Source organism: Musa acuminata, chromosome BXJ3-7, assembly GCF_036884655.1.
Source record: "Musa acuminata AAA Group cultivar baxijiao chromosome BXJ3-7, Cavendish_Baxijiao_AAA, whole genome shotgun sequence".
In the NCBI taxonomy this organism is placed as follows: domain Eukaryota; kingdom Viridiplantae; phylum Streptophyta; class Magnoliopsida; order Zingiberales; family Musaceae; genus Musa; species Musa acuminata.
This window is the reverse complement of record NC_088355.1, coordinates 33,629,804-33,646,740: the sequence shown is the minus strand read 5'-3', so window position 1 is coordinate 33,646,740 and position 16,937 is coordinate 33,629,804. Positions and strand designations below refer to the sequence as shown.

At 41.3% G+C, this 16,937-nt stretch overlaps 4 protein-coding genes across 5 annotated transcripts; 3 read left to right on the top strand and 1 right to left on the bottom strand.

Annotated features, from left to right (window-relative positions):
- Positions 1-508: 508 nt before the first annotated feature.
- On the top strand, positions 509-9,613 carry LOC135643585 (flavonoid 3'-monooxygenase CYP75B137-like). The gene is made up of 2 exons (XM_065160720.1): positions 509-1,475; positions 8,838-9,613. The coding sequence occupies exons 1-2, from the start codon at positions 567-569 to the stop codon at positions 9,459-9,461; spliced, it is 1,533 nt and encodes a 510-aa protein (XP_065016792.1). The 5' UTR covers positions 509-566; the 3' UTR covers positions 9,462-9,613.
- A 269-nt stretch (positions 9,614-9,882) lies between these two features.
- LOC135643587 (NDR1/HIN1-like protein 1) lies at positions 9,883-10,778 on the top strand. The gene has a single exon (XM_065160721.1). It carries the CDS (start codon positions 10,006-10,008, stop codon positions 10,609-10,611), a length of 606 nt encoding a protein of 201 aa, XP_065016793.1. The 5' UTR covers positions 9,883-10,005; the 3' UTR covers positions 10,612-10,778.
- Positions 10,779-12,473: 1,695 nt separating this feature from the next.
- LOC135643644 (uncharacterized) lies at positions 12,474-13,560 on the bottom strand. The gene has a single exon (XM_065160862.1). The coding sequence runs from the start codon at positions 13,323-13,325 to the stop codon at positions 12,663-12,665; it is 663 nt and encodes a 220-aa protein (XP_065016934.1). The 5' UTR covers positions 13,326-13,560; the 3' UTR covers positions 12,474-12,662.
- A 1,097-nt stretch (positions 13,561-14,657) lies between these two features.
- On the top strand, positions 14,658-16,514 carry LOC103973357 (protein STAY-GREEN 1, chloroplastic). Of its 2 annotated transcripts, none has more exons than XM_009387903.3 (4): positions 14,658-15,013; positions 15,451-15,624; positions 15,727-15,888; positions 16,007-16,514. In XM_009387903.3, the coding sequence occupies exons 1-4, from the start codon at positions 14,882-14,884 to the stop codon at positions 16,328-16,330; spliced, it is 792 nt and encodes a 263-aa protein (XP_009386178.2). In that variant the 5' UTR covers positions 14,658-14,881; the 3' UTR covers positions 16,331-16,514. The 2 variants fall into 2 exon arrangements, with proteins under 2 accessions (XP_009386178.2, XP_009386177.2); XM_009387902.3 differs by having other exon boundaries at positions 15,721-15,888.
- The last annotated feature ends 423 nt before the right edge of the window (positions 16,515-16,937 follow it).

Below are 16,937 nucleotides of genomic sequence, written 5' to 3'. Positions count from 1 at the left end.
TTCACACTGACGCTTGTATTTATCCCTTGTTTTTATTCGACAAAGCGGAGGGGGGCCCACCAAAGCGGTCGTACCCTTTCGAGACACGAGAAACTGTTTGAGTCAAATCGAATTCAAGGCGCCGTTTCGTCTCACCTCCACTGAAGGCCTAACCGAATCTAACCTAATCATTTTAGTCCTCCCCGCCAACCGCTGGGATTCGAAAAGGCCGGAATCGAGTTAATACAGGAACCGTGCAGCCCCCACGGACAGAAAAATAGGATCTGCGAGTGAATACAGGAAAACCTGAGCAGTAATTCTTTTCTCTCAAAAAAAAAAAAAGGGAAAGAGAAAAGAACACAGATCAATTAGCATCTCCCTCTGCTAAGTATTTTTAATTATCATCTTAAACTAAAGGAGGCGTTCTCGTCATCGGAAATTTGGTGGCTTCTGTGTGGCCACTGTTACCCGACAACAGGGTATCTTCTCACCCATCAAAACATCATAGACCGGCCATATTCCCACTCGATAAGAGTACAACACTCACCACATCCTATTGCTTGGCATGCACAGAAGAAAGAAAGTAAATGGATAGCTTCCTCGTCTACGCCGCCGCCTGCCTCCTTGCCGCCCTGTGGTACGCCGCCTGGTTCCGGCGGCACAGCCGCCCGAGGTCCGCCCCCCTCCCCCCCGGCCCCATTGGCCTCCCCCTTGTCGGTAGCCTCCCTTTCCTCGAACCCGATCTGCACTCCTACTTCGCCCGCCTCGCCCGCGCCCACGGCCCCATCTTTAGCCTCCGTCTCGGCGCCAAGCTCGCCGTCGTCGTCACCTCCCCCTCCCTCGCCCGCGAGGTGCTCAAGGACCAGGACGCGGCCTTCGCCAACCGCGACGTCCCCGCCGCCGCCCGCGTCATCACCTACGGCGGCGGCACCGAGATCGTGTGGAACCCCAACGGGCCCGTGTGGCGCATGCTCCGCCGCGCCTGCGTCCGCGAGATGCTCTGCCCTGCCGGCCTCGACGCCGTCTACGACCTCCGCCGCCGGGAGGTGCGGGCCGTGGTCAGAAGCCTCCGGGCGCGCGCGGGCAGCCCCGTGGACGTCGGCGCGGAGATGTTCCTGGCTATGATGAACGTGATCACGAGCACGCTGTGGGGCGGGACGCTTGAGGACGGGGAGGAGCGGAGCGTGGTGGGGAAGGAGTTCCAGGAACTGGTGGCGGAGATAACGGAGCTGCTGGGGAGGCCCAACGTGTCGGACTTCTTCCCGGGGCTCGCGAGGTTCGACCTGCAGGGGATTCAGAAGCAGATGCACGTCCTGTTGGAGCGCTTCGATCGCATCTTCGAGTCGATCATCGAAAGGAGGAGGAGGAAATTGGAGGAGGGTGGAGGCAAGAAGCAGGGAGGAGACGACTTCTTGGAGTTCATGCTAAGGTTGGAGACGGAAGGTGGCGACGGTAAGACGCCGTTTACCATGACTAACGTTAAAGCGCTTCTCATGGTCAGTATTCTCTCTTTCTATTCCTTTGATTTTAGATGTCATGTATTTGATGTTTTATCAGTTTATCGAATATTACATAATCAAACAAATAAGAATATTTAACAAAATTTCGAATAATTTTACTTATTTAAAGGTGTAATTTAATGGTACGCTCTACAGCCGGTAATTTTCGAGTTGACCCAGCCTCTCACGAAACCTCTCATGTGACCCACGCTACTAGAGGTCAAAATTGATGGGAGAAAACATTTGGGATACTAGAATACATACATAATTATCCACTAGTATATATATATATATATATATATATAATCATTTGTTAATATGCTAATGGAATATTTCCATTGTGTTAGTTTATATAGTTCAATCTAACTATATAAGATATATTATAGATATAATTAGATTTTAATTATAATTATCAATCGATGAAAAGAAACTCAATTATGATATAATTACTTAGGAAATAAGTTTGCTAAAATGAAATTTCATAATCACTTATTTTAGACCCTTTGCTCTCGCGCACACGACCTCTTAGGAACTAAGTATGGATATGAATATGTGGATATACTAAAAAGGGAAGACAGGGATACATAGTATTATCATATGATTATAAATCTTCTCTTATTAGTCACGTAAATTAGTCAATAATAGATTATAAATTTTCTCTTATCTCTCCTTTATCATAATCTATCGCACATAATGGTCCTGTGAAGATAGAAAGAGAGGAGAATATGAGTTTAGTTCACCTTCATATTAGCATCACTATAGCTTTTGGATCCAATGAAAGTGTGCTCGCTTAAAAATCAAATAAAAGTATTTTAAATAACATCAAAAGGTATACATTATAAATTAGATCTATTGTTGTTTGATTTCATACTTTAGTATTAAAAATTTTTATATAATAGTAGCATGAGGATAGTTTTTATACTTACAATTGATAGCAGAGTCATGTTTATAAAATAAAAAATATGCTATTTGATTTTTATTTACGATCCATGAATGATTCATTTGTATTGCTAATCTGTTTTTTTATAAAGTTTGTCCTATCATTTGCTTATAAGATATGTGAAGTTTCTCGTGTTTGATTGATGGAACACTATCGATAACTTGTTATCGACCGTTATTTTGTTAAGGGCGGCAATCTTCGATGGTCGCTAACCCAATTGTGGGTGGTGATTACGTATGTAGTGAAAGTGCTATAGATTACGGCAACCTTGCGGTAGCTACAATTCATGCTACAGCTATGCAACGTTGTTACTTGTAGCAACTTCGACCACTATTGATGCATGTGGTGGCTACAATGATTGTCACTGCATGCAATGGCTACAACAGTATCATTGCTGCCTATAATGGTTATGGTAGTTGCAATAATGCCATTGCAGTGTCATATGTTGGCCAAGGTAGATGTCATTGGATGTCAAAGGCCAACAGGATTGTTGGGCGACATGTAAACTATGGTGATCACATAAATGGAGTATAATTAGGGATTCTTTCTTTTTAAATAGAAGGAGATTTTTACCTCTATGTAATTAGTAAAATTTTAATCTATGTCCTTTTAACAATTCTACCCTTCAAAAATTAGATATTTTATCTACATATCCCAATAAAATTATAGTTATACCCTTCAAAAATTAAAGTTTTTTTATTTATATCCTTAATTATAAAATTAATTAATTTAATTTAAATTAATCAAATATTTGCATCGAACTTGATCATTATTGTATTTTGACTACTTGATTGGATTTAGGTTCGATTAATTAATTTTTGATCAAATTCAAGGAAAAAAATAAATTTTGATCAACTTTAATCTTGATAAGCCTAATTGGGTGAATGATCCACCCAAATCTATGAAGCTAATTTGGGAAGCTCAGTTATAGGTCTGTCCAATTAAAAATATATATAAATTATGATTTTCTTTAATAGTTTTCTCATATAACATATTAATAACATTTTATATATGATAAATAAAAATCTAATTATTGTTCTTATATATTTATTTAGTTATTCATATATATATATTTAAAATTATGAAATAATATTTATTTTTTACATAAAGGCATAATTTATATTTCATCATGATTACAGTAATCATACAAGTTTTTTTATGTTGACTAATGTTCAATAATATTATGATTATTATTATTAAATTATTTTAGCATAAATTAGATTGAAGAAATTTTGTGAATATTATTTGTAACTCATATCCCTAAATTTTATTTGACTAGTAGCTACCAAAGTGGTTTACGTTGGTAGACTTATAAAATATAAATTATAATAAAAATTTTATCATTTATAAGATAATTTAAATTATATTTTATTTTATGATATTAAACTTATAGCTATTAAATTGGCCTAGACCAATAACTTATAAATTAACCCTAAATAACATTGAAAAAAATAATATTCATAATAACACACATAATTAAGAGATTTAAATAATCATAAAGAATAATCTATTTCAAATAATTATATGATAGGGTATAATGATGTTATTTTGGAAATTCTTATAGTTTAAAGTTATATACCCAAAGGTAGCAACTCTATTTCACGAGGATAGTATCAGTTCTCCATAAATATTTTTGTATGAATACTAGATATGTTAATATTTCATCCAAATGTAAAATAGATATGATATTAATAGTTCAGCATTTATTAAAAAACTTAAAACATTAATATTATTTTATTTTATTATAATGATACTTCCTTAATTATTTTCTAAGAAATGCCCTTATATTTTTTAGATTAAATTATTATCAATGACTTGAGTATATGTAATTTTTATTAGGTGTGTTAGACCTTCATTAGATTGGTTGAAAGAATCACAGACTTAGCTACTAAAAGTTTTGTAGAACAAATAATTGAGATAAATGATCGAAAAAGATTTAAAATACTCAGTTTTATGATAATTATTAATAATATCCAGACATCATTACAGTATACAACTAGCACACTAAAATATTTAAAGATCAATTTAAATTTATTAATAAGTCATTGACTTATATTAAATTTAAATTTAATATTATATCCTCAATATGGCTAGCAAAGCTAAGCTTAAAGAGCATTTAGCATGAATGTAGTTGAGCTCCTTCTTATATAATTTATTTTTAATTTTATTTATTATTATTTTACTTATTTAAATTTTAAATAATAAATTTAAGGATATGTAAAACTTAAATAAGTTGACTAAAGTAAGACATTAATATTATATTATTTTATAATAATAGTTCAGCATTTATTAAAAAAACTTAAAACATTAATATTATATTATTTTATTATAATGATACTTCCTTAATTATTTTCTAATAAATGCCCTTATATTATTAAGATTAAAGTAAGAAAGACTCATAATATTTGGGTACTAAATAAAGAGTGGATAACAATAAAAGAAAGTTAAAACATAAATTATTTAAATTTATAAATACTATATAAACTCAAAAAAAATATTCATAGTAAAGTACTACTTCAATGACGAGATTCAATGACGAGAAATGTAATGTGAAGAAGGACTATAAGATTTAGTCTAAAAGTAAAAGGTATAAGCATAACTTTTATATGTTTTATATCAAACATTATAGAAATATTTTTCTAATACTTGATAAATTGATTGTTAGGAATAAGTCGGCACTAAGAGGGGGGGCGGGTGAATTAATGCAGCGGTAAAATCTGATTTCGATGAAAACCATTTCGGAAATATCTTTAGATTGAAAGCATACGAAAGTGTAGTTAATGTAAAGCAAGGAAGGTAATTTGTAGTTAAGATAAATGGCAAAACATAAATGTAAATCGATTTATAGTGGTTCGATCATTGTGACCTACATCCACTCCTCCGCCCAGCGATAGTAATGAAAATAATAGAAGATAATAAAAAACTTTGATAGTAATGAAAATAATAGAAGATAATAACAATTAGTGAAGAAGCTTTATTGAAGAAGCTTTATTGAAGAAGTGAAAAAGCTTAAATACATTAACATGCCCCTCTCCTATTTATACAGATTAGGAGGAAGGATTTCCCTCAACAGAATAGAGGATTTTCCTTAATAGAATAGAGATATTTCCTTATATAGTTGGGAAAATCTTATCTTCTATCATGCCCCCGTGCTCCTGTCAAGGATACCAATCTTGGATCGATGTAAAGAATGGTTTACGAGCGAGAGGCTTCGTGAGTAAAGCAAGAGCAAATCGTTGTCGTTGCTGCGATTACTGTTGCTGTGAGGGCACAAGCGTTCCTTTCGTTCCCCTTAAGTTCGTCTTTCATTCTCCTTAAGTCTGCCGACTGTTGGCAGATCAACGAAGACTATTGCGGTGAGGAAGATGAGGATTAGCCATGGAGCCTCTTAGGAATTTGGCTGCAGCGGCGTTGGTCGCTGACCGAAGGCAAGGGCGAAGCTTTACTTTTCTCAACGGCGTTGGTCGCTGGCCGAAGGCAAGAGCGAAGCTTCGCTTTTCTCACTGCTCTGATACTATGATAAAAATAATAGAAGATAAGAATAATTATTGAAGAAGCTTTATTGAAAATGTGAAAAAATTTAAATACATTAACATGTCCCTCTCCTATTTATACATATAGATTATGAGGAAGGATTTCCCTCAATAGAATAAAGGATTTTCAATAGAGAGATTTCCTCATATAGTTGGGGAAATCTTATCTTCTATCAGATAGAACCCGGAAGCAATTGTGCAATGCCTCTAACTATAGCAAGGTCACCATGAACTGCATTCGTGGACCTCCTTCATTCACACAAGGTCCCAAGGGACTATAGAAGTCTCAAAAGGTTCACTCCCCATTAATGAAGAGCTCACTTGAACTACCTTTCGGGAGGAGGCGGTCAACATTTCAGCACCCCGTTGGTATCGAGAAAGAGGACTAAAGGCAATCAGAAGGTCATCGCCAGAAGAGGACGACCCTCAAGGAGAAGGCAGAGTTTTATTTGAGGAGGAGGACATCTTAGTTTGCACTGAAGAATTTAACAACCAACAACAAGAAACAACAATAGAAGAAGCAAAACAAGAGAATACTATATAAAAGCAACTCCTTGTCTAATAGGCATCGGTTTGACATAACGATATACCTATGGACCATGCAAGCAATGACCAGCGAAGATCGCATCGCCTACCCTAGCACAACTATAGAAGCACTAGAAATGGAAAAGGGGAGCTCAGATCCCTCTGTGAATCAAACCCACGGAGGAGGACCCCATAGAAAGGGGTGTATGCTATCAAGATAAGGTGGCACACCATATATGCCCCGCAATACTAAAAACTGCCTGCAACGCAAGTGAATCCGACCCTAGGTGGATCCAATCTCTTGCTTTAATGCGGTTGGGTTGAACTTTCAAATGAGTCTAGACTCTTGCTTCAACACAACTAAGTCTGGACTCCTGCTTCAATACAGTTGAGTCTGACCCTAGACGAGCTAGATCCTCTACCTCAATGCAGCCAAGCTCAGCTTCTGGAGGGCTGCATCTATGCTAAGCCTACATGCTCCCTAGATGTGCACCTCAGCATGAAGACCCGAGAGATGCACCTAGGCCAAGTTTACACACTCCCTAACCATGCACTCAATAAGAAGCCCTGAGAGCTACACCTAGGTCGAGCCTATGTGCTCCCTAACCGTGCACCTTGGCATGAAGACCCGAGAAATGCACCTAGTCCGAGCTTGCATGCTCCCTAGTCGTACACTTGGTGAGAAGCCCCAAGGGCTATATCTAGGCTGAGCCTATGCACTCCATAGTCGTGCATCTCAGCATAAAGACCCGAGGGCTGCACCTTGGTCGAGCCTACATGCTCTCTAGGCATCCACCTCGGCATAAAAACCTGAGGGCTACACCTAGGCCAAGCATACGTGCTCCCTAGCAATGCACCTCGGCAAGATGCCCTAAGGGTTACACCTAGGCCGAGTATACGCGCTCTCTAATCATGCATCTCAGCATGAAGGCTCGAGGGTGGCACCTTGGATGAATAGAGCTAAAAAGGACTTGCTCTCGAGCGAAGTAGCTTGGCGTGAAGCCTTGAGGGCTATACCTAAGCTGAGCCTACACGCTCCCTAGCCATACATCTCGGTGAGATGCCCCAAGTGTTGCACTTAGGCTGAGCCTATGCACTCCGTAGCCATGTATCTCGGCATGATGACCCGAGAGTGGCACCTTAGATGAGTAAAGTTAAAAAGGACTCGCTCTCGAGCCAAGCACTTCAGCATGAAGCCCCGAGAGTTACACCAAGGCCAAGCCTACACACTCTTTAGTCGTGTACCTCAGTATGAAAACCCGAGAGATGCACCTAGGTCAAGCTTACATGCTCCCTAGTCATGCACTCAGCATGAAGACCCGAAGATCATACCTCGACCGGATCGATGCGCTGGAAACCCCCGGCACCGGCCTGTCATATAGAATCGCCAATCACCCGAAGACACCTAAATGACCCAGCCCTCGGGGAGAAACCTTACAACTAGAAAGATCCCAATTCACTTACCTGACCATCCGAAATTAAGTCCTCACCAACAGAACGACTTCCAATCGGATAGCTTATGCGGTCTTACCTCACAAAGTCTTCCACATCAGCTAGAAAGAGGCACCTGAATGAGCTTGTACCTTCGATAGTAGACCAACCGAGTCGACTCATCAATCGACGATACTCTCATGACACCATCATGTAGGATTCCTCAAGAGATACTTTGATAGGAGGGACTCTCTTAATTACTTATCCTACTCCCTCTACTATAGTCTATAAAAGGATGTACCTTCTAGAGACTCTGAATATGTGGATACACAGATAAAGAGATGAGAATACGTAACACTATTGAGAGATTATAGATCTTCACTCATCTCCCATTTGTCCTTAATCTATCGCACATAATGGTCAGGATAGGAAGATAAAAAAAAGCGAGTCTAGTTCTCCTTGTATATTGAAATCATTCGAATATAATGATTACGTCCGTAGATCAGGTAAAAGCTTTCTGAATGACATCGAAAGGTATATATTATAAATTAGATCTATTATTATTTTATTTTATATTTCGATATTAAAGTTTTTCGTATAATAATAATATAATGATATGGCTTCTATCATTATGTTATAATTAGAGAACTCTTACTCTTATGTTATCTTCGAGAACTCTTCTATATATATATATATATATATATATATACCTTCAACTTCGTTAGTCAATTCTCCAGCATCATCGCATAATATTCCAACATCAGACGCTTCTTTGGCATTAGTGTTAAATGCTGCACTTACTATTATGACTATTAATGCAAGTGTTAGCCCAAGATGATGAAGCTGTGCAATTAGGAACATTATTACATTCCTCTGCATTATTAGAAGTTTCCCAAATAATTCAAGCCTGCCATTAACGCTTGTGGGCAGGACATGGTGGTGGGTGGGACAGAGACCACATCTAACACGATGGAGTGGACCTTGGCTGAGATGATGCAGAAGCCGGACGTCATGAAAAGAGCCAAGGAGGAGCTTGACCATGTGGTGGGGAAGGACGGCATTGTGGAAGAGTCTCACGTCCCCAAGCTCCCCTACCTCGGGCTGGTGATCAAGGAGGTGCTCCGCCTGCACCCGGCTCTCCCCCTCCTCGTCCCGCACTGCCCCAGCTCGACGCGCGTCGTCGGCGCCTACACCGTCCCCGAGGGCAGCAGGGTCTTCGTCAACGTGTGGGCGATCCAAAGAGACCCCGCCATCTGGAAAGACCCCTTGGAGTTCAGGCCGGAGAGGTTCGCGGACGCCGACAGGTGGGACTTCAGCGGGAACGATTTCAGCTACTTCCCCTTCGGATCCGGGAGGAGGATCTGTGCCGGGATTGCGATGGCGGAGAGGGCGGTCATGTACATGGTGGCGTCGCTGCTGCACTCGTTCGACTGGGAGCTACCGAAGGGCACGACATTGGAGCTGGAGGAGAAGTTTGGGATCGTGATGAAGAAGGCTCGCCCGCTGGTTGCCATTCCCACGCCTCGACTTGCAAGCGCTGATCACTACTGCTAGATCTCCACCCGTCTTTATGATAGTAAACAACGGGATCAGTGCATGTGTTCGAAGTCTCGATAATAGCATTGCAAGTGACTCCTAGTGCTGAAGAACAATACATTGGTAATTAACAGCTCCCTGGTATACAGGGATAAGATTACTACTTTGCACATAGTTCGCAGTGGTGAATCTCTTCAAAAGGAGCAAGAATCTCATCAAATGTCAGTCCTATTCCATTCGTAAGGAGCAGATTTTTTCTTGCTTTCTCATGCATCGGAGCGTATCGAAGTCGATTAAGAACCTTCCATTTCATACAGAATAGCTGAAACACCATGCGGGTAATCACTGTCTCAGTCCTCATGGTTTCTTTGTAATTAAGAAAGAGAGGACAAATTCTAAATAACCTCCATTTAAAAAGGTTAGAATTTTACACGTCACGAGCCACTAGCATCCTTTTCCTTCGACCCCTTCTCCATCCTCTCTTAAAACCTTCCGGCCACTTCTCAGTCCCTCACTCCACCACTTCCATCCTGCGGAGCAAGATAAGCGCATAGAGTCAAAGATGTCCGACGACAAAAAGGGCCGCCGCGCCTCCCCCGGGCGCCTCCTCGTCACCTCCCTCCTCCTCTTCCTTCTTCTAGCTGGCATCACCGCCCTTGTTCTCTACCTCGTCTACCGCCCCTCCAAGCCCCGCTTCACCGTCAGCGCAGCCGCGATCTACGACATCTCCAACGCCTCGTCGCAGGCCAACGCCATCTCCACCAGCATGCAGTTCACCCTGGTCATCCGCAACCCCAACGACCGCGCCTCCGTCTTCTACGACCGCCTCTCCGCTTACGTGTCCTACCGCAACCAGCCCATCACGCCACCCGCCGCGCTACCGCCCATGTTCCAGGAGAAGGACAGCACCGTGGCCATCTCGCCGGTGCTCGGCGGCGGGTTCGTGCCAATATCGGGGGACGTCGCGGCAGGGCTGGCCACCGACCAGGCCTACGGGGTGGTGGGGCTAAGGCTGCTGCTGCTGGGGCGGCTGAGGTACAAGTCGGGCCCCTTCCGCAGCAACTGGTATGGGATGTACGTGCGATGCGACATGCTCACCGGATTCAGGAAGGGTGTTACCGGGCCGGTGCCGCTGCTCGGTGAACCGGAGTGCAAGGTCGATACCTGAGTCCAATGGCTCCTCTCGCATGCTCAAGCTCTGTGTACCAGAGACCGTCTCTCTTTAACTTTCTCTTTCTTCTTATGTGAGAAGCAGTAGTGTCTGGACTGTCGTGTACTGTCTGCTAAGTGTATCAGTAGTTAAAGCAAACTTGGTTTCATTAGGGAAAAAGCTCATATATATGGTCTACTTCTGCTACCATCCAAACTGCAGTGCAGCGATAGAGAGAGAGAGAGAGCAGCACCAAATAATTGCTGTGGACGAAAGCTTTGTAGCTAAAGTGGTTCAACGACGCTTCCTTCCTTGCAAAGGAAGCCATCGACGAAGAACCCGATGCTTTTAGCTTTTCCCCACTGATTCCTACGCCATTAAGCGGGTAATGTTCTTTGCATGAGGGCCATAACGAGAAAACTTTGCTGCGTCGTCCGTCCTTTGCGCTAAGTGGAGGCTTCTACAGAAACATTCCATTCAATGGAATAATATATGGTTGATTGGTGATCGGTGACACTCTCCCTATTCACCCAAAGGAGTCTCCTTTCCCATGATGAGGGGAGTGGTGCAGAATCTTCTACCTTAGACACTAATTTCAATGTTCAACGCTTAACCTAAATGTAACTTCATCAGAGTTTTTCCTTGTGGCATTCATAGTGAGGAGAGACGGACAATCGAGAAAAAGATTTTGCGCTAAATGGTTTGGCTGATTTTTACCTTTACTGCACAAAATATTCTCACAACAAAATTTAGTGGGTTTCAACCCAATCTATGACAAACAAAAAGAACTGCTCGAATCTGATTCCACATAATCCATGCATATCAAAGTAGGTACCGGAAATCCAGAATGATGATATTACACCAGCATGATGCATGATGCATGGTGCATGTGTAATCCAGAATATATTTGAATTTTGCCGAGATGATTAAACCTTAAGAAGATAATGACAACTCAGTTTAGTCTCACATTAAGTATGTTGTGGAATTGCCTTGGTTCACAAGGCTACAATTTAATGCATTAATTACCCCATCGGACCATTTCATGACATGCAAATTCATCAACTTAACGACGCCAAAATATGATTGACCACACTAATCAATAGGCCACATATTCCCCTATCTATATTGGTGATTTTCTAGAAAATTTGGCTTATATCTATTTAACTAAAAATATTTTCCGATAATAGAATTGCAAACATAATTAGACATCTTCCCTATTTCTGTTCACCGTAGTGGTCAAACCCTATCAAATGGGCAGGGAGATTTAATACCATATCAATTTTTTTATTTTTAAATAAAAATAAATAAATCTGTTATTTCTTATTAGGGTTTCATAAGTAGGAACATACATTAATTATTGAGATTATGCTCTTTACTAGAACATTCAAGATTAGGAAGTAAATAAAGTCATTGTCCAAATTATGATATGGTATTGTAATTGATGATTATAATGACTTGAATAATGGGGTACAAACTCTAATAACAATATAAATCTTATAACATGGCTAATTTATATGATCATCAGTTTAATGAGAAATGTACTTAATGTAATGACATGATTTAGTAAGAAGTCAATACGATTTTTGTATTCTATAAAATAAAATTGTATTTATTTTATATAACATATAATTTTTTAATATTTTATTTATTTATTTATTTACTTATTAATTTTAAAAAAATAAATAAATATTTATCTTTAAATAAATATTAAAAATATTAGAATGATAAATTACAAAATTTATCCGTCAGTTCTGTATGTATATTCGCTCAATCTTCTCTCTGTAAATACACATTAAAAATGTTTCATAATCTTCTTACAATAAGTTGATGTGCAACATCGAGAAATAATCAAATAACTGAGTCCATTCGCATTATGAATATAATGTTCCAACCCGTCGTACCATAGATATAACTATAGAATATTGTGATAATTGAGATATTTTACATAACACTTGTAATCACCAAGCACAAATATGTTCTTAAACTGTAACATTTAGTTGATAACAGATCAATACATATGTAAATCCATTCAAAGACGCACCTTTATGCACTGAAATCATCCCCAAAGCTTACTGAATGTTGCCGTCGTCAGCAACCCATTTCCAGAAATGTCTCCTGACAAAGATCGCCTTCTCCGTTGCTTCAAACTCTTCCCCCTTCTCTTCCGTCGAGAATTCCCCTTCCTCCGGCAGTCCATCGACCTCCGCATCAACAGAATGGACCACGTATCGTGCCGGGAGGCCCGGATAGGAGACAGAAGCCTTCTCCTCTACCCTCATCTGATACGACCCCGGCAAAATTCTCACCGCGTCCTTGCCTAGTTCCTCACGGACTGCACGGGCGACAGCCTCCTCCACGGGCTCCCCGGGCATCATCTTCTCGGAAAGGATACGGTGACGGTAACGCACCGCGCCATCGGAGAGAAGCTGGTGAGATTCAACAAGGACGGCGCCGCGAGGGTTACGAATTCTGAGGGTAGCCACGTTGACAACGCGGAGGAGGGTAGAGGCGTCGTCTTCCTCGCCTTTCGTCTCATTCTGGGAGTGGGGGAGGAGGAGGAGCGAGGCCTCGCCTTTGCAGATCTCGAGCCAGAGATTACGGAGGGATTTGGTCCCAGGGGTGGCGCCCCAGGAGGCAATGGCGTCGGCGGGAAGTCGGGGGCGGATCCAGTCGAAGAGGGACTCCGGCGAAGAGAAAGCGATGGGAGGCGTGGGCGAGGCTGCACGTTTCATCGCTACCGCGTGGAGCAGGCCGTGGTAACGGCGGGTGAGAGGGGCGGGAGGAGGTAGTGGGGGTTGAAAAGGTAGACGACGGAAAAATCGGCAGCCGCGGCCTCGAAGAAGACGAGACCAGGGGCGAGAGGGGAAGGCGGAGAGGAGGGCGGCGATGAGACTGGCGGTGACGCCTGAAAAGGAGAAGCAGAGATGAAGAGAATGGATGAGGTCGGTGGAGATAAAAAAAAAATCTCTTTAATTTTCTAAATAATTATTTTTTACAAGGATGATTTATTTTCAAATATAAATTATTGGACGATTTTTTTTATAAAAACAAATATTTATATTTTAAGTATTTTATAAACAGCGTTACCATTCATGGTGTTTTTCTCGTGCCCTTCGCCCTTTCCCTTTCCCTTTATTGAAAATCTCTTTAATTTTCATTGAAAATCATCTAAGCACTCTTCAATACAATATTTTATGAAACTGAACACATCTAATAAGATTAATAATTAATATTTATGATAATTTAAATTAAATAAGATTAATTTACAGTATTTTTAGATAAGATTACTAAATAATTATAATATAATTCAAAAACACTATAACCAAGTTTGTTGAACCAAAGATACTACTGTAACTGATTTAATTTAACATCGAATTAGTTTGAATAGTTTGGTTTAGTTGGTCTCGGTAGGAAACTCAAAATTTAAATTGTTAGGAAGGATATATTTACTATTTTAAAAATTAAAGATTTTTTTCGATATTTAAAAAATAAGAACATTATCCGAGAAAATCACCCTAAAATGCATCGTTTATGCTTTATTTATTATTGGGAAGAACAAATACGTCCTTCAATTTTAGTTATATTAAAACTCTCAGATAAACAAACCCCTTTATCTATTATTTTTCCTCAATTTAACGCAATCTAACTCGCAAAAAGAAAACTCCATTATTTCCAACCGTATAATTAAGACTGCTCTTTCTTGCTGCTACCTGAATCATCTCGTGTGATGATTTTATCAAATCAATTGGCCTCGTTGTTCCGTGACTGACAACATACGTGTCACGGCGGATTGGTGGCCACGCTTCGTCTTCTTTGGACCCCAAGAAGCAAACAAAACAGTGAGTAGAAAACATGGGAATCCTTTCCCTGTAAACGATTGGAATTCCCACACGCCTCCTCTTTCTGCTTGCTTACAAACCACACACTCCCACCGCCAGAATGCGGCAGAAGCCGCTGACTTCTCGGTGTAGGCAACCTCGACAGCGAGAGAGAGAGAGAGAGAGGGAGAGAGAGCGCGAGAAAGGGAACTCATATTAGGTGATCAGCGGCCCGACTATATCCCGAACAAGTCTGAACGAAACAGAACACAATAAGGAGGCGTGACTCCGTGGCCACTGGGTTCCAAGTGTCCTCGAGTTTCCCAAATCTTCCACAGAGGTTGGAGGAGGCTAGCTACTGTTTCTACCTTATCCCTGTGCTTGTTCTCAGCCTTCTTCTTCTCCTTCTTCTTCTTCTTCTTCTTCTTCTTCTTCCTTTTGCTCTGTTACCTGTCTACTCTTGGGTTGTCATGGCTCTCGCTGCCGGTCTGTTTCTGCTGCCTGCTCAACTAAAGCAGCACAGCTGTTGTCCGGATCTTAGAAGGGGTCCCTTGTTAGTCTTCGGCAAGCCGAGAGAAAGACGAAGGCGATCCATAGCTCCGGTATGCTTTCTACATATCGTGATATCACTGCTGTTGTCTACTGTTCTGAGATCATGAACATCTACGGTAAGGAGGCAAAGAAGAGAACATGTATGGATTATATCCTTTTTGGTGTCTGATAACAGTTTCCGATCCATCTTTTCTTCTGTTGTTTTCTTTTTGCCTCCTGAGCTTAACAACCAGATGATGTTGTATTAATGGATTTGTCTATTTCTGTATACATATCTGCAATTCTGAATACTTCATGAACTTCTTCACGATTATAAATATAAAAATATATTGTATCATCAACCTGCCAATTGCAAATAAATACTATCATGACCAATACCACAACAGAGAAGCAACGAACGCAAAGCATGATTTCACGTAGAGCGTGTCTCTGTATCTTATGCAGAAGACAACATATTGAGATCTCATGTGCTGGTAATCGTGATTAGGTTGCGAGACTATTTGGGCCGGCAATATTCGAGGCTTCCAAGCTGAAGGTACTGTTCTTGGGGGTGGACGAGGAGAAGCACCCGGGGAAGCTACCCAGGACCTACACCCTCACCCACAGCGATGTCACCTCCAAGATCACTCTTGCCGTCTCCAACACCATCAATCGTGCTCAGGTATCAATCGACCTGTCATAGGCACATCTCAGCTTGCACATATCTCGTCGTCGACAGTTGCTACAGAGCTTCTTCGTCTCCCCTGTTTTTCGACAGCTACAGGGATGGTACAACCGGCTGCAGCGGGACGAGGTGGTGGCCGAGTGGAAGAAGGTCCAGGGAAAGATGTCCCTTCACGTCCACTGCCACATTAGCGGCGGCCACTTCCTCCTCGACCTCATCGCCAACCTCCGATACTACATCTTCTGCAAGGAACTCCCAGTGGTATAGATACACATATGTATACTCGTGCAGTCACCAACTCGCTCGCTCATGATTTCATCATTATGAGTCCTTTTGCACATCGAGTGATGGACACTGTGCGTTGGATGATGCGATGAAGGTACAGAAGGCGTTTGTTCATGGCGACGAGACGCTGTTCAACAGTTACCCGGAGCTGGAGGAGGCGATGGTGTGGGTCTACTTCCACTCGAGCCTCCCCGAGTTCAACCGGGTCGAGTGTTGGGGGCCGCTCCGGGATGCGACCTCGAGGGGGCGTGGCAAGGCCGGGGACGCGTCGTCCTCCTCCTCCTCGGGATCGCCGATGGACCGGCCGCGGCAATGCCAGGTGGAATGCGACTGCTGCTTTCCTCCACAGAGTTTGATCCCCTGGCCACACGATCTCGAAGAAGAGTACCAGGAATCCGCTGGCCAACTGCAACAGTAGGAAGGCACGATGCAGTCTAATCATACAACACAGATTGCAGAAACCGATATCCTAGTTCTTTGGATTGAAGATTATTTGCATGAACTGTACTACAGACAGTTGCAGAGCATGCTGGAGGGAAGGCTTATGAATAGTAATCTGTAAATACATTATCTTAACGCGTGTAGAAAGCTTTAATCGACCATGTCTTTGAGACAACCTTGACCGATGATTTTGCCTCGAATTTTGGTGGGTTGGGGGAGACCTGGCGGTGGCGGTCAAAGAGTGCTGAAAGCTAGCTAGGTAGGGAGTTTCGGAGCAATCCTGCTCTTGGGGTACGTTGAACTTAGTTTTGTCATGATATATTTCTTTTAATTTTCCTAACACCAATTTATTGTGCACACAACCTCTCACTTGATGTAGTTGATTCGGCGTGATCTATCTCTTTATTATTGTCACGCTTGAAAATAAAATATTTTTTAAAATCATCTTTAATATCTAATTTGAATAATATTTAAACGAACAAAGAGACTGAAGTTCCTAGTTAACAACTAAGTGAGTATTCATCGAATATTTTTTTATATTATAAAATATTTTTTTTAGTTTGATTGGTTATAAAAAATCAATC

Bases quoted from the DNA above. Each gene is read 5' to 3' on its own strand.
- LOC135643587 (XM_065160721.1), top strand. From the start codon at position 10,006: ATGTCCGACGACAAAAAGGGCCGCCGCGCCTCCCCCGGGCGCCTCCTC.
- LOC135643585 (XM_065160720.1), top strand. From the start codon at position 567: ATGGATAGCTTCCTCGTCTACGCCGCCGCCTGCCTCCTTGCCGCCCTG. The intron at 1,476-8,837 runs GTCAGTATTCTC...GCTTGTGGGCAG, and splicing joins ACGTTAAAGCGCTTCTCATG to GACATGGTGGTGGGTGGGAC.
- LOC135643644 (XM_065160862.1), bottom strand. From the start codon at position 13,325: ATGAAACGTGCAGCCTCGCCCACGCCTCCCATCGCTTTCTCTTCGCCG.
- LOC103973357 (XM_009387902.3), top strand. From the start codon at position 14,882: ATGGCTCTCGCTGCCGGTCTGTTTCTGCTGCCTGCTCAACTAAAGCAG. The intron at 15,625-15,720 runs GTATCAATCGAC...GTTTTTCGACAG, and splicing joins ACACCATCAATCGTGCTCAG to CTACAGGGATGGTACAACCG. The intron at 15,889-16,006 runs GTATAGATACAC...GATGCGATGAAG, and splicing joins TCTGCAAGGAACTCCCAGTG to GTACAGAAGGCGTTTGTTCA.